Source organism: Centruroides sculpturatus, unplaced genomic scaffold, assembly GCF_000671375.1.
Source record: "Centruroides sculpturatus isolate CEXI.00-Female unplaced genomic scaffold, Cexi_2.0 scaffold1454, whole genome shotgun sequence".
NCBI classification, from domain to species: Eukaryota; Metazoa; Arthropoda; class Arachnida; order Scorpiones; family Buthidae; genus Centruroides; species Centruroides sculpturatus.
The window spans coordinates 125,726-145,740 of NW_019385828.1; the positions used below are offsets into that span (position 1 = coordinate 125,726).

The window sequence follows — 20,015 nt, forward strand, 5'->3', positions numbered from 1 at the left end:
ACCGAACCAATTCGAATACGAATTCGAATTCGAAAACTTTTAAAATCGAAATAGAAAATCTTACACTTTCAACCACTTTCAAGCCCATATCTCCCGCACCCTTATAGCTATCGAGACGCAATCACCATAGTGCACGAATGGAGACTTGGGGCTACTACCACATACAAGCGCATCTTTAATAGAGACTACAGGTGGAAAATCCAGTTCCGTTCTGGATCTGATCCGTCTTAATTGCTTAGTCTGTTGAACTAGACAGACTAGAGGTCCGTTGTCGGTTTTATTTATATAAAATATATAAATTTGTCTTTCTGTTCTTAGCTTTTTGATGAGCCTGCTCAAAATTATTCTTGCTTAACTCAGACTCTGAGGATAATATAGACTTCCATGTAATCTGAACACCCAATTCTTCCTTTGATTTGATCTTCTCGATATTTCGTGATACACATAACAATGGTCATACAACATGGAATTCATATAAAACGGAATTATCAACAGTGTTATAGGGGGTCGACTGTATACTAAAATAGATTTGTAGGATGGTTTTTTTTTTAATATTTACATTTTAGACATGCAATACCGGAAGTATCGAATAATTATTAATAAAACAAATAATTATGAACTCTAACAAAAATATAAATTTTTAAAATATCGTTGTAAAATGTTCAAAACTAATTTGATTTAGTTCCGACCCGCAGTAGCTTCTGCGTTAGTAATTATAACATCAAATGTAACTTCTGTTGAATGAAACCATTAATAATACTACTATTGCTATAGGTAAATTTTTATTTTCGAAATTCTACATCGGAATAAATTTGGAAGTTTATGTCGTCTTTATTATTAATGTTATACAAATATAAACAGACAGTAATCACTGAAAATTTTTATATAATATTTGTGAATTACTTAGTAAAAAAGAAAATCTGTGCATATCTAGAGAGTAAAGCAATCATATCTTGGCAATTTGCTTATATTTACTGTTTTGTTTCTTTTAATCGCGTTTTTTAAATCAACTATAGAGCGCGCTTCATTTTTTAAAATTCGTGCTTCGTTTTTTCATATTTGTTAGAAAGCGTGTATATGGTACCGTACATCATATGCGCGCTTAGTTTTCTTTCTTACCAGTGTGGACGTTATTTATCTACAGTTCTTATGCGCGGTTATATATTATGTAGTGCAGGCGTTCCTCGATTTATAACACTCCAGGAGAACCAATCGTGTTCGTAAGTCGAGGATCAGCTTGTATATTTTTTATGTATTTCGAATTTCTTAATTTGGCGAAATATTCAGCCAATATGAATAATAATGTAACTACTGATATTTACGATTAAACATTAGTTTAATATTGTTTTCAGAGCATTTTTACTATTTCATTTATTATTTGCTCTGCAAATTGCAGTCGTGAAAATCGTGTATTTATGTGATGAACATTCGTATCTGTATTAGGTATTTCCTGCAGGTTATTAGCTTTCTGACTTGAAGCACCCGAGATGAAGTCCGAACGAGCAATCTCCATAATTAATGGAGGATCTCCCAGATTTATCAGGCCCAGTCCTCCCCCAAGGTCTTAGATTATAAATCTAAGACCTTGGTCCTCCCCACTGTGGGCTTGGGAATGTGTATAATTATCGATTAAAAAACTCTCTTAGTACCCAAATTGAGTAAATTATATTAATACGATAAAGATTAAACTCAGCAAGAATTTAAACTTGTTCTTAAGAAATTGAAACATAAAAAATATTTATTTTCTTTTTTTTTGGTGTTTTATGTAGTTCGATTAGATTCCGTAATCGGCGCTCTAGTTCCATTGTTTTTAACGCCGCTGGAATGTTTAAATGGTGACCTGGTCGCTGATGCTAATAGTATGTTATTTCCAATTCTTTTCGCGTTGAAATTTTAATAAGTATGTCGTCTTCAAATACTTATACAATCCATCCAAGTTTTGAAAAAAGAATCCAATCTTCTGCCGTGAGAGAATGTATTCAGGTAATTTTGAGTGATCATTTAGGAGATAAAGATTACTCGAGAAGTGATGTCTCTTCTTGGACTAGAATCATTTCCGAAAAAGTTCGTAACAAAATTAAAGAACTAGGAGAAGACAAACGCTATAAGACGGTCGTTCAAGTTATAATTGGAGAAATGCGTGGAGAAGGTGTGAAAATTGGTAGCAGGTGTCTTTGGGATGCAGATACGGACAACTGTTTTACGGAATCATTCAGAAACGACACGTTGTTCTGTGTTGTTGCAGTCTTTGTTAGCTATTATTATTAACAGTCTTCACTAATGTTTCGATTTTTAGTGATTATAGAATATAGATTCAAACAGTCGTCTTTATTTCACCAGTCTTGTGTTTCCTTCGCAATTAAAAACATTAACGTGGATCACAAGTTAATTTAATACATAAACGTTATATAAAATTAAACCTATACAGTTTACAGCATGTACTTATTTAAGTTATTTTACTGCAATAAAAACTATTTTACATTAGATGTAATTAATTACAGAAATTACATAAATGACGAGAAAAAATAGAAAAATATGTTTATTAATACATATAAACTATATTTTTTTTTATATCAAAATCTGTTGTTATTGCATTTAAGTATGGCTTCAAAATATTAAAAAGCAAAATACACGTAGAAAATAATTTAAATATGTGAACCAAACAGTTTATTTCTGAAAAGCATAACCGAACGAAAGTCTTTTATGCAATTTTTGCCAGCCAATTGATAATGTCTGATATATTGCTTGATTCTTCCTCGCTCCATGCACTACTTTCCATAAATTCAACACGAATTGGCTTTAAATCGCCAAATTCAAAATCTTTCCCCTTCTTTCCCAAAAAAGTGTTATTGTTGGCAACTTCGGATGTTAAATCGAGAGATGCACTTCGTGTAATACGCAATGTATTTCTGAAATATAAAATTTTTATATTTTAAATCCAGCAATAAACATTATTATTTATAATTTTGAACAATTATAGGCATATATAATAATAAAAGTTTACTGAAATATGAATAACAAAGTAACAAATTACATCTTACATTTCTTTTTCCAGTTGGCTCTGAATTACTTTGCTTCCTTTTGCCATTGCTTCATCTACATTAAAATATTACAATGAAAATGTGTACATTTTAAAACTAAATCAGATAACAAAGTACATTAATTTGAATATATATAAACTTTTCTATTAAGACAAATTTTAAATGAACAAAAACTGTTTAAAATTTAAACAAAAATAGACTAAAATATTTATTCTGTTAAATTTTAAGATTATAAATATTTCAAAAATAATCAATTATTTATAAGTATATTTTACATTAGTAACAAAGATAATTTTAGTTTGATTATCAGAGTTATATATTACTGTATATAGTAAAACTTCTCTAACTCAAAGAAAATGAAGCACTTGGTAGGTCTCAATGGAATAAATAGCAAAGGAACTTAACATCTCCAGCTTGAATTTCCTTAACTCAAATTTTCTCCTGTCGAAAGTTTTTGTGGTTCCCAACACTGATTTATGTTACTTTCAACTTCTCAGACTCTAATTTTAATATTTATTCCATCTAAAGTGTTCCTAATTATCAGATTTCCATGAAATTTTCAGACAGTTGTATTTACTGTCAACAACCATTTGCAGACAATGTTCCAGTCCAAAGCAAGAGAACCTATTGCTTTATCTCAACAAGATATACCTGCAAAACTGTCCAATTCCATTAGTTACATTGAACATTTTGCTGAAAGGTGTTACATAGGCTGTTTAAAAAAAACTATCAAAGATTCTTTATATAATGCAAGAAAGGTAAAAATACAAATTATTCAGAATTGGCTCTATTGTTCTGTAACTCAAAGTTTTTCCCCCACCCCTTGGAGCTTCAAGTTAAGAATTACTGTAATNCGTGTAGAAATTTATGCAGTAGGTTTTTCTTCTTTTTGAAATGGCAGTCAAGAAGAAGTATTCCTTCATATTGGGATATGCGTTTCGGATATATTTTTCCCCTTCAATTTCTTAAGTAATTCTCATTACACATAACATTTAATACAGTATTATACAACACTCAATTTTTTTTTCGCAGATTATGGTTTACAGAGCATTATTCTGTGTTGTTCATTGCTTGTATTACGATATGTAAAGACGAGTTTTAAAATGTCTATAAGTAAGTGTCAGATATAGGAACAGTATTTACAACAGTTGCTTTTTGGTTAATCAAAGTTTTAAATTTAAACGAAAATTCGTAGAAAGTCATTAGCTAATTTGAATTTCTTTGTTCGTTACTTTTATCCTAAACTCATACGTTCACAATAATTAGTAGTTTGTTTTGTATATCTTGTATAATATTTCATTTAAATACCTATTAATTCAATAAACACCTAACTTTTTCAGTGTTTTTAAAAATATCTTAAGATTCTGAAACTGACTAAAAATTAAAACTCAATATCCTAATTACTTAAATGTAACATACATTAGATTTCCAAATAATATAAAATTCTAATTTCTGAAATAAATATTTCAAGTTCGTTTGTTTTTGGATGATACCGTACTTGTTATTGATATTAGAGAAATTGATTTTATCTGGTTTGTTTGTTATTCTTATATATTTGGAAATTCTTAAATGTTTTTGAAATTTCCATTGGATCGTTATTACAATAAATATTAATATAATTTAAAAACTAAAGCAAACTTGGTATCAAATTGCTTGTTTTATCATTATTTTTGGATTCCTTAACAAGCAATTTACGTGTACAGTTCATTTAAGTATTATTTACACTATTATATTTACACTCACCTGATAAGCATACATAACGTAATAGTCATTTCCAAATGACGAATATCTTTCAATATAAAAGCACTGAAAACCTGTGAACAAATATTTTATAATTATTATTAATTTATTTTCTAACAAACTAATACTATAATTATATCTGATTAAGAAGCAAATGAAAAAGCTTCAAATTATATACAAAATTCCAGCAAACAAGTTCTTGATAACAGCTAAAATATATTAATTTTATCCATATTTAGCAAAATTTAGAAGAGGCTTATGTATTAGAAATGTTCTTTGTTGGAAATTATAAAATTTATTACAATATTTATAGTAACACTAATTGAGAGATATGAGGATATGTCATTTGAGAAGTGGGGACTACTTTTAGATGGCATTCATTATCTTTTACATATCCCCTTTATAAGCATATCTAAGACGACATTTATTAAAAGCATATTGAATATGATCCAGAAAGAAAATCGTTTATTATTCGCATAAAATATGTTCAACGTTGGATGTGTTATGAACAAACAGATAAAGCAAATTTAAGTATTAAATAGAAATTTATTATATATTCTCTTAATTTAAATGTTGTCTTTCTTATTATTTGTAGTTAATAAATGTTTATTTCAAAATATTTGACAGTTACTGCATAATAAATAAATAAATAAATTATTAATTAATTTTATTGATTTGATTCACTAACACAAAGTGTGTTTCTATTTCAACACTTGGCGATATTCCATCTTTATTCAGTTGATGGTGATCTTTGCTTTGATGATCACCATCAACTGAATAAAGGTGGAATATCGCAAAGTGTTGAAATAGAAACACACTTTGTGTCAGTGAATCAAAGAAATAAGACAACACGGTTTCAGAAGATTTAAAAATAATTAATTTCAGTTAACGTTCGTTGTTTTTACTGTAGGATCGAAATATACAATATAAATTATTAGTTCCTTAATTCTATGCACACAGTAACATGTAGAATTGTCGAAATATGCGCTATATAAATTCTATTATAATTTCTCTTCAGAAGACGTACTTTATTCTTACAAAGACTCGGTTGGTTCTTACAAAAACTCACAAAACATTATTTATAGCTTTATAAGAAATGATAAAGTCAAAAATCAGAGCAGGCTGCATTATACAAAATCCGTAAAAAACGAACAATTGAGTTTGGAGAAAGAATACACAGGAGTCACAGAAAGAGCACAATTATAACATTGACAAATATGACATATTGCACGGCTTTGCCTAGAATGGCGCAAAGCAAAGGATTAGTGGTAGAATGGGAGGAAGCTAGCATTATAAAACTGGTACACTCAACGACATTAGAGACGAATTTGGAAAAAGTTTAAATTTATAAAAGTAACCTCTCTGGCAGATGTATGAACTATAAAGATGCCACAGTATTACGTACGGTGTGAAAATATATAGTTGAAATTGGATATTACATAATGTCCATACGAACAACAACAGTTGTCAAGTATGTAATTTTTCTTTTTCATCTGATTATATTTTACTATTGTTAAATTGTGTATAGATAAATATTTTATTATTTTAAATTATATATGCATTACAATATTTTGTGCTTTAAATTCAAATTGCTCGTTATTCCAAATATTTTTATATTTTATTAAATCTGTTCTAAATTGTTATATTCGAAAAGATCAGTTATCAATGTTCCATAATTTTATAAAACCTGAAGCTGGCCTGTAGAACAGGTTGAAAACGTTTGTGAGAGTTTATAAATAATCCTCAGTGCAGTGGCGTACCGTAGGGGGGCGGTAGGGAAGGTCCGCCCCGGGCGGCTGACACCCACGGTACACCACTGCCTCAGTGAGGTAAGTTCTTGAGGAAATTAAAAAGAATTTAGTTAGGTATTAATTTAATTAATTGATTATTTCCATATTTTGCTATTTAGTACATATGCATTAATATTAATACAAAAATCTATTCATTCTCCTTGAAGGCAATCAAGGGTTTGAGTTATATCTTAACTGTTATTAACAGCACTCCCTTCTTTTAACATTATATCGAAAAAGATAATGCAGCAACGATACTGATTGTAATTTATTATATCAAACTTCTTTCGTGTTTTAAACTGTTTTGTATCGTGATATTAAAAACATTGTTTATATTTACATTATAGACATGCTGTAAGCTAATTGATATAATTAAGCATATACAAAAGTAATTTAAACTTAATCCACTCATTTTATCGCAGAAAATACGCTTTCGAAAAATTTGCATCCGACAACAAACAACTCGCTACGACAATTGTTGAAATTATATTATTGCAACAATAGAAAATCAAGCGAATGACGTTTCAGCTCTCGCGCTCATAAGTTAGTAGCTCGTTGCATCGAAAACTATTATAAACAGTATATATCCGAGATATTTCTGCAGTTTGTATTTATCCCTGCGATTGATTTTGCTGTAATTTTCGCGTTAAAAGCAATATGTGAATCGCAATTTGATGCTGTTCTACAGAGCGAGTCAAACGCATAGCATTTCGTTGCGTTACACAAAAGACATAAATAAATAAAATAAATAGGCTACTTGCACATCTGCGAACGAAACATAGATGTTAAGGTTTTACATGACAAAGCACACAAAAGATCATTAGCTTTAAAATGCCTACTTGTTTTTTCGAGACTGAATTTAAATACAGTACATAAATGTTGCTTATGTGTAAGTTTATATCTGTCCTCTTTTAATTTCGGGAACAAGATTTGGGAAATTCCATATTGGCGAAAATGTATACGATTCNATTTATTAGGAATCCGATTTCTTACAAGTCGTTCCAATCACAGCCCGACATGTGTCAAGTTTACGGACTACGGCTGATTGAAAGGTTTTCTTCCATAAAATTAATCGATTCTACACTAATCTGACTCAACATTTCCAAAATACGTATATTTTTTCGTAGTTTTATAGGAATCGTAATTATAGGGACCGTAATTATAGGGGGGTCAACTGTATATAAATTTTTAAACTGACAGAAACTCTTAAATACTAAACAACCAAGAAACACTATTTTCAATTAACAATTAATAAATAAATCCAATCATAAGCATTAAAAATTAAAAACTTTGCATTTATGATAAAAACATATAAAAATACTCAATATTCCAGCAGTCAAGATAATGGATGGTTAATAGAGAGGTTGCAGTTGACATTTTCATCGCGAAAACGTGTATGTCGGACATTTAGTGCCGCCTTCCTGTAAGCCTAGAAGTTTAACAATGGCATTTGGAACGTCAGTGGAATCGTGCTCGACGTTCCAAATGCCATTGTCAAACTTCTAGGCTTACAGGAAGGCGGCATTAAATGTCCAACATACACTTTTTCGCGATGAAAACGTCAACTGCAACCTCCTTAATAAGAATGTATTATGTTATTAAACATGACTCCTTTATAAAAATTTGTTTTGAATCAGACTTGTTTTAAAATGGACACATCCTTCTAGTATAAAATAAATCCATCAATGTAACTGGCTACCATTGATTGTTAAAAACATTTGAGTAAATAAACAAATTTTTGTCATATGTTTAAAGGATTAGAACAACAAAGAGTAAATTTGTTTTGTGATATGACATTACACCGTTTAAGAAATGATATTACACCATTATTTCATAATTGTGTAATATCATTTTTTTCATTTATTTAACAAAAAGTTAACAATAACAATAAATTAAACTAAGACATCTAACAGTAAGATTTTATAAATCAGTCATAAAAACTGTTTTTATGACTCTTCTTAAGTTTTATATGCTAATTTTTTAGAGTTAATATACAGTGGGTGATCAGTTAATGAACATAATCCATTCAAAGACAATGTTCACATCTGAATAGTTTGTTAACCGATTATCGATTTACAATAGATTTTTATGAGAATTTGATTAATTCATTCTGAAGACCCCAAAAAATAAATAAATTATATCATTTCTTACTATGTTTATTTATATGTAATAACAAACTAAAAGCAATCTCTCCATTTTTTCATAGATGGCACATCTTTGTTTTTCAGATGTGATTTTTGTTACTCCTTTATATATTTGAGTCTTTTTGATTATATCTTTCTTAGCTAAGATTGTGCCTACTGCAGATCTGTTGAAGCCATACTGTCTAGAAACACCAGATATCTTCTATCCATTCTCTACCTTGGCTATTATCTCTTGGTAAGTTTCTATAATGAACAGTTCCTGTCATTCCACTCTTTTTAGGCCCCATAATATTTACAGATTTTTAAAAATAAAAATCTGAATTTTTGTAAGTGTGTTAAGCCCCAATAGACCTAGGTCTGTTAGGCGATGTTAGAGGGTCAAGGCACGGACAAATTAAATTAAGGACTTTACAAATTTGGTGAAATTTTAGTAGCAAAGGTTTAATCATAAATATTTACAAAACATTCATCTGTTCTAAAACATGAGAGGCACATAAATCTATTTAAATTTACAAGATTAGGGAACACGCACACTATACGAGAAAAAGGATTGAAGATATTACTTCTCCTTTTAAAAAGACATAATAATCAACATACTGACAAAAATAATGGTTTTCGGAGGTCCTTCGATGTTTCCTGTTTTAATATCTTGAACTTATTTCATGAACAACGGGCGTATTCTATACGATGGATTTGGATTCCGTTCTCTTCATTTGAAAGTTCACACGTGTCAGTCCCTCTCTTCTTCCTTATTCTTATACCACGTAGTCTGTTGATCGCTCAAGAACCAGGAACCGGAAAAAAGTCCTCTTTTAAATGGGAGTTCCAATATTTATACTTCCCGCCATTGGGTGTGATGTGAAACACACGTGATGTTGGTCACTGACCAATCAACAAGCGCGATGAGTCCAACCCGTTCACAATCCGGTACCATAAAATAAAATGGAATTTTACAACAAAACCCGACATGACACATGTCATATATATAAAATAAACAGAATAAACTATACATAGTGCTTGGGCACTACAAGTGCTTTTCTGAACGAAAAGCACTTACAATTCAGAGAACAGAAATCAACTAGTGCAAAAAGGTTATAAATATAATTGTGAAAGTCTTGTTCCATAAACCATTCATAAATGCCAGTAAAATATAGTTTTACAAATCTTAAATGCATTATCTCTTCTTGTGTTTGTTCTGTCAGGTGTTCATTATTCAAACATGTGTTTGTTGTCCGAACATAAAAATCTTTCGTGAAAGTGTTCGTTATCTGATTTGTTCGTAGTCCAAATTGTTTGTTGACCGATCACCCACTATATTTTCTTCTTATTAGATGTTCATGTCTTTTTTCATATTCCATTTCCTTTCTTTTAAAGTTTAGCTTTTCGGAATTTAAGTTTTTTAAATTTAGCTTTTAAACGTATTTTTACTCTTTAAATCTTACCTTAGAATATTTTAATATTTTCTTTTTTACAAATTTATTATTTTTTTTAAAGTTTTTATATAATTTTATCTGTTGTACATTTTATTATTTATCTTTGTTTTTTTTTTATTGTGTTTTTATTGTTAAATTGGAGGGCAGTTATCACCAATCCTAATGGGCTTTATTCTTTGTTCTCTATTCTCAATCACAATAAATAATAATAATAATATCTCGTAAAATTTTGAAACATCCTAACCTATACTTCCATCGCGCCTACGATAGTGTTCGGACAGTCCGAGAATCGGCTCTCCGAGTGAATTAGTAACTTTTTCATCCGAGTAGTTCCTGCGAAACCTGTTGAACTTTTTTTTTGCTTGTACGATTCATTTGTGTTCATATCCACCGCTAATATCCAATAGAGCTATTTTAAATAGGTCGCTGCACTACCACCGAATTTTTCATTGCTTTTCTGTGACAAACTGAATTATGGTCTTATAAATTGAAATACCTAAATAAGGGGGGGGGGATGAAACTTTCCTCTGCCCCGGACGGCTGACACCCACGGTACGCCACTGCTGCAAAACTATCCAATTCCATTCGTTACATTGAACATTTTGCTGAAAGGTGTTACATAGGCTGTTTAAAAAGAACTATCAAAGATTCTTTATATAATGCAAGAAAGGTAAAAATACAAATTATTCAGAATTGGCTCTATGTTCTGTAACTCAAAGTTTTTCCCCCACCCCTTGGAGCTTCAAGTTAAGTTTTACTGTAATTCTCTAATAATCAAAATAAAATCACATTCATGATTTCTTTTTTAAACATGAGAACTTTCAATTGTTTAAAAAATTAATGTTTTTGGTCAAATTTTTTATCAGTTTATCTGGACATTGAGAGAAAGGTGTAAATTTTTATGTTTATAAGACAGTTCCAGCTTTAAAATTAAATATTTTAAAAAAGAAACTTATTAATGTAATTATTTAAAATAGATAATGGAAAATTTATTATTTTCTAAAATAGTAATCTGAATTACTACTTTAAAAGTATATTTTATTTATTTTGAATACATTGAGTAAAGTTTGTACACACTTGAAATAACCAGAGTATTTCCCATACAATAAGTAAGATAAAATACAGACAGACAATAATTCAAAAGACACAAAATAGTATAGATATAAAATATACTATAAATACAGTGGGTGATCAGTTAACGAACACTTTCACAAAAGAATTTTATGTTCGGACAACGAACACCTCACAGAACAAACACAAGAAGAAGCGACGTAAAATAATGAATACCGATTGGTCTTCCCTTGTCTTCAGGCAACAATTCGGAACTTTTCGGAGCATGGGAGACATTGACGCTCAACTCAGTTTATGCTGATTGGATAGTATTCTTGTAAACTTTGAAACTCTTTCTTATAATTCCAACCTTTTATTTTTCTGACAGAAATGCTTCTTTTTATAGTACTTGCAAGACTGTCGGGCGGGTACTCGTTATTTTCGAAAGGTGAGAGTGGGCAGAAGAGGTCTGATGTTGCTGGGCAGTATGGCTTGAACAGGTCTACAGTAGCCGCAGTTCAATCTTATCTAAGAAAGATACAGACTCAAGCATCTAAAGGAGTCACAAAAATCACATCTGAGAAATAAAGAACATTGAAGAGCTCATAATAGAATGCCTGACATCTGAAACGGATCTGACGACAGAAGAATGTCAAGAACTCTTGAATGAGTAACTCAAGAAACTTAGCAAGACATTTTCTTCTAAAAAAGAGGATTAATGCCGATATCTGCTATTAAAGATCTTTTGAAGAATTGGGAGGATGTCAGAACAACAATCTTAGAATGGTATCCAAACCAGATTGAGGTTAATAGGCTTAGGGATCTCTACAACGACAATGGTATTAATTATTTCTAAAAAATCCTAAAGAAGAGAGAAAAGCAATCAACATTAGACAGATTATTTAACCCCCCACAAACGGAAAACATGACTAATAAAAATGCAAGACTGTGTATACAGTAAAGCGTCGATTATCCGAAAGTCAATCATCCAAAAGAATTTCAGTCGGCAAATTTAAATTTTCGCTGGTGCTGTGGCGCTGCAATCTTTGGCTATATCTTGGGCTATTCAAATATTTTACGTTTTTGATACTCAATTAACTTCTGAAGTATAATTTTTTATTGTTTTTATATTTTTCAATATATTTATTTTGTTTGTACAAAATAAAAAAATAATTTTTAACGATACAATAGTCTTNTAAGGGGGGGTCGACTGTATATCTAAATAAATAGATGTTATATGTTTTTATCAAAGCAAGAATTGGCATTTAGAGGGCATATGGAATATATTGGATCTAATAACAGAGGTAATTCAAAGCAAGAATTGGCATTTAGAGGGCATATGGAATATATTGGATCTAATAACAGAGGTAATTATATTGAACTTGTTTATTTATTAAGTACGTCAGATAAATAATCTATTAAAAATACATTTAAAGAAAGAATTAACTGATTGCCCCTGGAAGTTGGCTTCTTATAGAAACACAGTTTCCCTATCATCAAATGTCACAGCACGCCACTGGAGATTACACATACATTTTTCACATTATCATGCATTATCAACATTCTATGCTTGTACTTAAGAGATTTGTAATGGAGCATTAACTCTAAACGCACAGTGAGTTGTTGTTGACCTTTTTCTTTTTTTTTAGGCATCTGAATTTTTTCATTGATCTATTCGGACTTGAGTAGCTAATATTGAAAGATTAATCGCAGGCCGTGTAAATTCATTAGACGGGCCGTATATTGACCATGCCTGATGTAAATCATCATCATGTAATCATCAAGGTATAACATAAAGTATTTAATGAATATGTAATTTAATTAAAAAATTACAATATGTAACCATTTTATTATGTTTTTCCTTGACATTGCTCCTATAGTATTTATATATTTGCTATTTTGCTATGTGTAGAAGCATCTCTTTGGGTGTTACTTTTGAACAACCCTGTATAATTACCATGTAATAAAAACTGACATTATTTTGTGATTTTGTTTTTCTTTGGAGATGCTGCAGTTCTACACTGCTATACCCTGCTCAGTTAGAACTGTTGATAATGTTAAATATGCTCATTATATAAACTGTTCTAATATTTTATAAATCCAATTACCATTTTTTGAAATTTAGAACAATAAAGTCAAGAAATACTATAATTTCTTACAAATCATGAAAAATTATTCTATTTGAGTAATTATTAATAAAAAATTGATTTTCCCAAATATTTTCATACTGGCAGAGTTCATCTTCAAATATATCCAAATAACAAAGAGCACAAATACAAATTTTCTGAAATTCTAAATTTGGCATTTTCAGAAAGTTTGTATTTAGTTTATCTTAAAAATTAAATTACACAATAAAATCAGACACATTTTCTGTATTTAAAAATGCTTTATAAAAATGAATAATACATTTAATTGAAAAAAATTAACTGTGGAAAACAAGATATCCCCTCATTAAAACAGTTGCTGCACTTACTATACAAATACAGTTGCTATAATTAATAATTGATAATAATCATTTGACAAGTCAATAAATTATAATGATTATTTTTTATGGTTGATGCTGGCTATGTTTAATGAAGTAAGTCCTTGTGTTCATATTTTTTACATCCATTTTTTTATAATTAAGTAATTAATACTTTCGTTTACAGTCAGAGAAACTTTCCTGAGTTCACTTTATAATATATTTTTAATGAGCTGCTTATGATTAATGTGTTTATGAATTTGTGTGTTCTTCATGACTATGTTTTGTTTTTTTAATTAAATTATATAATTTTAATTTAATTATACTTTCTCTAAAGTAGGTACAGTGGAACCTTTATATTCGTCATTAATCTGTTCCTAAGGATCTAACAAATATGAAATATGACAAATATAGAAACAAATTTTCTCATAATAAATAACTGATATCAATTAATCTGTTCCCATCCTAAAAAAAAAAAAAAGGATACAAGAATAAAAATTATGTTGTTTGTAAAACTTTATTTTTATAGTACTAAATAAATACTTTAGTGGTAGTAGGGGAAGAGTAAGGTTATTATTGCTTAGAAGAAGACTTACCGTCAATTAAAACATTAGGTAATTTCAATTATGATCATGGGGTCTGTTTTACCGATGATTCAGTAGCACTCAATTTAATAAAGAACTTGTCCAGTATTACCTGTTTTTGTCTGCTTTTTAAAACCTTTCTGAAGTAGGCAATAATAATTTCTTTTTCTACCTCTATTGTTCTTCTAACAGCTTTCCTTTTTTGCTGTTTTTCTTCAATGCACTTTGTTGAGACATTTGAACTTGAGATTTTGAAAATAATCAATGTGAGAAACCAAGAACACACACAAGAACTGCGCAAAGCAGACTGATTAACTACAGCTAGCTACCACGACTAGCTGATCAGCGCAGGCGTGCAATTGTAGAGCCACTGACAGTGTTGGGAATGACAACAAATACAGAAAATACTGACAAATATGGAGTGCATTTTAAAAATTCAAGAGCTGTGAATAATGGAAAAGTTTAAAAATAACTGGCTTGAATAATTAATTAAGATAGACTTCATCTGTACTAATTCTTCAATAGAAAATCATTTAGATTCAGTTTTGAGATTTACAATAGTAAAAACACATAATAATGCATTTAAATTTAATATTTGTAAATATTTAAGATCTTATTTTAAAAAGACTCAATTAGCAACGAGAAAGGTATAAATAAGATTTAAAAATTTCAATCAAAAAACAAACTTTTTATCTCGAGAAGAGATATCATTTACCTTATTGCATCCAGAGCTGGCTTTATTGGTGTACAACCTTTGCATTTGCACAAGCCCCCTTTCATAGAGAACCCTTGTGCTTAGTTAATGCTTGACCCACAGCATCCTGAAAAGGTCCTGCATTTATATTTTGTATTGAAGTTAGATCCACAAAATGTAGATCCAGTTCTGTGTTCCTGCCAGGTTAAGAATCAACTGGTTTAGATGAATACTACAATGAATAAAATAATAAACATAGGCATACAGTGTACATCTAACTCGCAAGTCAGTTAAGTGGATTGAAATTTAAGAAGTATGTAATTGAGTTACAAAAAACTTGTCACAAAACAAAATATAATAGGGATGCCTAGCAAAATATGTTTTAAAAATTATCATTTATATAAAATGCATTTACATGGTAAACAAAAGTTGTGGGTTCAAGTATCATTCCAGATCAGCCTTTTCTTCCAAAATATTCTAAATTAATTTATTTATTTCTGATTATTAAATTTAATGTGCAAGATGGCAACTTAACTGCCTATTTTTGGTCCAATTTATATTAACTCTTTATTATAAATTAATAACGATATTATATAATTATAATATAATTAATTAATCAGCAATATAATAGCTCTCTTAAAATCTGGCAGCATCATTTGTTTTATAGGATGTAGAACATGGAAACATTCAATGATAGCTATAGAGTTTGAGAGGCTCTTCACTTTTAGAAACATTTAAAATCATTGTAATCTTAAGTTAGCATTTTAATTTTTCCATTTATTTGCTACACCCTAGCCTTAGAGAGTAGAGAAAAGTCTTTTCGTGCTTGAAATTTTAGGCAGCCTACATTTAAAGCCACTGCTACCATTGGAGATTGAAGAATATTATATTGATAACATTCTTTGATATTATAATAAATGTATATCAAAAATAAGTCAATATAACAAATATCTTTAATTGATAAAATTTAAGTTTCATTTTATAATTTTTCAGATTTGGGTCAGGAATCAAAAATGCTATACATTTCTTGGACAAGTCAGATTTGGTAAATAAATCTTGACTATTTTTTTAAAATGAAATGAGTAAAGATTTTTATAATTTATGTCTTAAGTTTCAAAACTACCTAACTGAATTTTTAGTGAATCTACAAGTTTTGAAGACTTTTGTTCAAGCCAAATAGATAACCTGATAAAAGAAGTTTTGGCCATAGAAAATAATTTGAAGAAACAAAAAGAATATTTATGCCAAAGAGTTACACAACTCAGCAAAGCATTACTAAAAGAAGATTAAAAAAATTGTAAAAATAATTCTTTATTTGTGATTTAAAAAAACTATTTATTTATTAAATGTAAAAACAATATGTTGTTATAATATATATTTTGGAATAAATAAATTATATGAACATTGAAATAATATTGCCATAATTTGTATATACAAGAAAAAGGGATATGGTGCTGCACTATCAAGCAGGCAAGACTGGATGAAATCTCAATAATGATTGATATCTTCTTATTGTGGTCCATAAAGGTCTAAAATTCACCATGTCTTCAATGGATATCTGGAAAATGCCCTCCAGAACTTTACAGGGGGTAGCAGGTGCAGGACCTCACCCTCTTCACTGGATAAACTAGTGGTTCTCAACCCATGTTCCTCAGAACACAAGTGTTCTGCAAACTTACCTTGAGTGTTTTACAAAAAAAAATTAAAGTTTTATTGCAAATTTATTCCAATGTACTTCAACATATTACTTTATTGTTAGACAATTCTTTGTTTACTATTTTATTGCTTTATTGTTTCTTGAGAATAATAAACATGAAATTACTTATTGAGTTTTGAATATATTGATGATAGTGTTTTGTATAATAGAAAGTATATGAATAGTGTTATGCAGCTTCAGAAAGGTTGAGAACTAATGGCTAGACCAGGGGTGTCCAACAATTTTATTTCTCTGGGCCACATTGGAAGAAGTCATGGAGTTTTTGGCCGCAAGTATACTGTGGCCCAATCCTTACATATACAAGTATATTTAAGGATTAACATATCTAGATTATGGTAATAAGTATTAAAACTTTATCACAAAAAAAGGATATTTTAAAAAATTTTTACAGACACTTTCAATTTTTACTTATAAATAGATAAATTCATTTATTATAGAGGAGACAAACAAAAATTTATATGAAAAACCCAAATATTTGTTTTGTTTGGGTCTCTAATTAATAAAAAAAATGACAAAACATCATTTTAAAGTGCATTTTTATTTAACTAATATAGTTCCTTTCTACCTTCGCGTGAATAGATTCTACGCATGTGTACAAAAGCCGGAGGAAGATGTACAGACTAGGGTTTCTCATTTCCCGGTCTTTTGCTTGTCCCGGGATCCCGGGATAAAAGTGAACTGTTTCCCGGGATCCCGGGATAGAATTAATTATTTTTAAGGTATACAAAATATCTTGAAATCAAATGATATAATTATTTTCCATTTTTTAANTTTATAAGAAATGATAAAGTCAAAAAACAGAGCAGGCTGCAGTATACAAAATCCGTAAAAAACGAACAATTGAGTTTGGAGAAAGAATACACAGGAGTCACAGAAAGAGCACAATTATAACATTGACAAATATGACATATTGCACGGCTTTGCCTAGAATGGCGCAAAGCAAAGGATTAGTGGTAGAATGGGAGGAAGCTAGCATTATAAAACTGGTACACTCAACGACATTAGAGACGAATTTGGAAAAAGTTTAAATTTATAAAAGTAACCTCTCTGGCAGATGTATGAACTATAAAGATGCCACAGTATTACGTACGGTGTGAAAATATATAGTTGAAATTGGATATTACATAATGTCCATACGAACAACAACAGTTGTCAAGTATGTAATTTTTCTTTTTCATCTGATTATATTTTACTATTGTTAAATTGTGTATAGATAAATATTTTATTATTTTAAATTATATATGCATTACAATATTTTGTGCTTTAAATTCAAATTGCTCGTTATTCCAAATATTTTTATATTTTATTAAATCTGTTCTAAATTGTTATATTCGAAAAGATCAGTTATCAATGTTCCATAATTTTATAAAACCTGAAGCTGGCCTGTAGAACAGGTTGAAAACGTTTGTGAGAGTTTATAAATAATCCTCAGTGCAGTGGCGTACCGTAGGGGGGCGGTAGGGAAGGTCCGCCCCGGGCGGCTGACACCCACGGTACACCACTGCCTCAGTGAGGTAAGTTCTTGAGGAAATTAAAAAGAATTTAGTTAGGTATTAATTTAATTAATTGATTATTTCCATATTTTGCTATTTAGTACATATGCATTAATATTAATACAAAAATCTATTCATTCTCCTTGAAGGCAATCAAGGGTTTGAGTTATATCTTAACTGTTATTAACAGCACTCCCTTCTTTTAACATTATATCGAAAAAGATAATGCAGCAACGATACTGATTGTAATTTATTATATCAAACTTCTTTCGTGTTTTAAACTGTTTTGTATCGTGATATTAAAAACATTGTTTATATTTACATTATAGACATGCTGTAAGCTAATTGATATAATTAAGCATATACAAAAGTAATTTAAACTTAATCCACTCATTTTATCGCAGAAAATACGCTTTCGAAAAATTTGCATCCGACAACAAACAACTCGCTACGACAATTGTTGAAATTATATTATTGCAACAATAGAAAATCAAGCGAATGACGTTTCAGCTCTCGCGCTCATAAGTTAGTAGCTCGTTGCATCGAAAACTATTATAAACAGTATATATCCGAGATATTTCTGCAGTTTGTATTTATCCCTGCGATTGATTTTGCTGTAATTTTCGCGTTAAAAGCAATATGTGAATCGCAATTTGATGCTGTTCTACAGAGCGAGTCAAACGCATAGCATTTCGTTGCGTTACACAAAAGACATAAATAAATAAAATAAATAGGCTACTTGCACATCTGCGAACGAAACATAGATGTTAAGGTTTTACATGACAAAGCACACAAAAGATCATTAGCTTTAAAATGCCTACTTGTTTTTTCGAGACTGAATTTAAATACAGTACATAAATGTTGCTTATGTGTAAGTTTATATCTGTCCTCTTTTAATTTCGGGAACAAGATTTGGGAAATTCCATATTGGCGAAAATGTATACGATTCGCATGAACTAATTATAACTAAGTAAATATTTAAAATCTTAATAATATTATGATTTCGACACTATCAGTTAGGTTTAGAAAACGATTGACGCTAGTATTTGAAATTATTTCTTTGTTTATTTGGAAGCTGAGAGACATCTCTAATTAAATGCATTCATTATTACCTGAAGACACTACCAATGTCACATGTAAGTGTTTGGTTTGAGTACTTTCTGTTCGCAAAGCATTCAAAGAGTTCTTTTCATTTACTAACGAAATTCATATCTATTACTAATGTTACTCGGACGCATTTGTTGCATTCGTAAAATGTGTTTTTCGGCGACAGCATGAAAATAAGAAAACCAATGATACAGGTCGTTTCATATAAAACGGACTGTGGCTCTCAGCTGGACTATTAATATTTCTCTTCTTGTTTTTCGAGTAAACACCAACTTTATTTTGTTTATTTCCAATATTATTTATTTTATTTTTATTTATTTACTAGGTGCAAAGACCCGCTTCGCTGAGTTTTTATTTGTTCGTACATTTGTATGTAATATAGTTTTTGTTTTTTATATATAAAAGACTGTTTTTTTAAGTAATCTAGAATCTAGCTGCAAGGACCCGCTTCGCTGGGCAAAAAGTAACGATAGTGAAGATTAAGATAATTACATTATAGCCAATCTTACCCGTTTTCACAGAATGCAAGAATTAGGTCCCCCGTTTCCAGACTAATTAGAGAATTTTTACGTCCAGTCAAACGAACTATTTTCAATTTGATCAATTTTCTGGAACGTTTACAATCGTTCTATAATCGAACCAATTCGAATTCGAAAATTTTGAAAATCGAAATAGAAAGACTGTTTTTGTAAGTAATCTAGAATCTAGCTGCAATGACCCGCTTCGCTGGGCAAAAAGTAACGATAGTGAAAATTAAGATA

General features: G+C 29.8%; 2 protein-coding genes across 2 annotated transcripts in view; one reads left to right on the forward strand and one right to left on the reverse strand.

The window, feature by feature from the left end:
• The first annotated feature begins 1,902 nt into the window (after nucleotides 1-1,902).
• On the forward strand, nucleotides 1,903-2,268 carry LOC111642381 (tctex1 domain-containing protein 2-like). Its single transcript, XM_023388723.1, has one exon. It carries the CDS (start codon nucleotides 1,903-1,905, stop codon nucleotides 2,266-2,268), a length of 366 nt encoding a protein of 121 aa, XP_023244491.1.
• Nucleotides 2,269-2,299: 31 nt separating this feature from the next.
• LOC111642378 (signal recognition particle receptor subunit beta-like) overlaps nucleotides 2,300-20,015 on the reverse strand; it is a 37,939-nt gene continuing 20,223 nt past the window's right edge. Inside the window, exons 7-8 of the mRNA XM_023388720.1 lie at nucleotides 3,042-3,096; nucleotides 2,300-2,909 (exon numbers count right to left, since the gene is read on the reverse strand). Coding sequence (XP_023244488.1) covers nucleotides 2,702-2,909; nucleotides 3,042-3,096 — 263 coding nt within the window. The 3' untranslated portion in view covers nucleotides 2,300-2,701. The remainder of the gene's footprint in view (nucleotides 2,910-3,041; nucleotides 3,097-20,015) is intronic.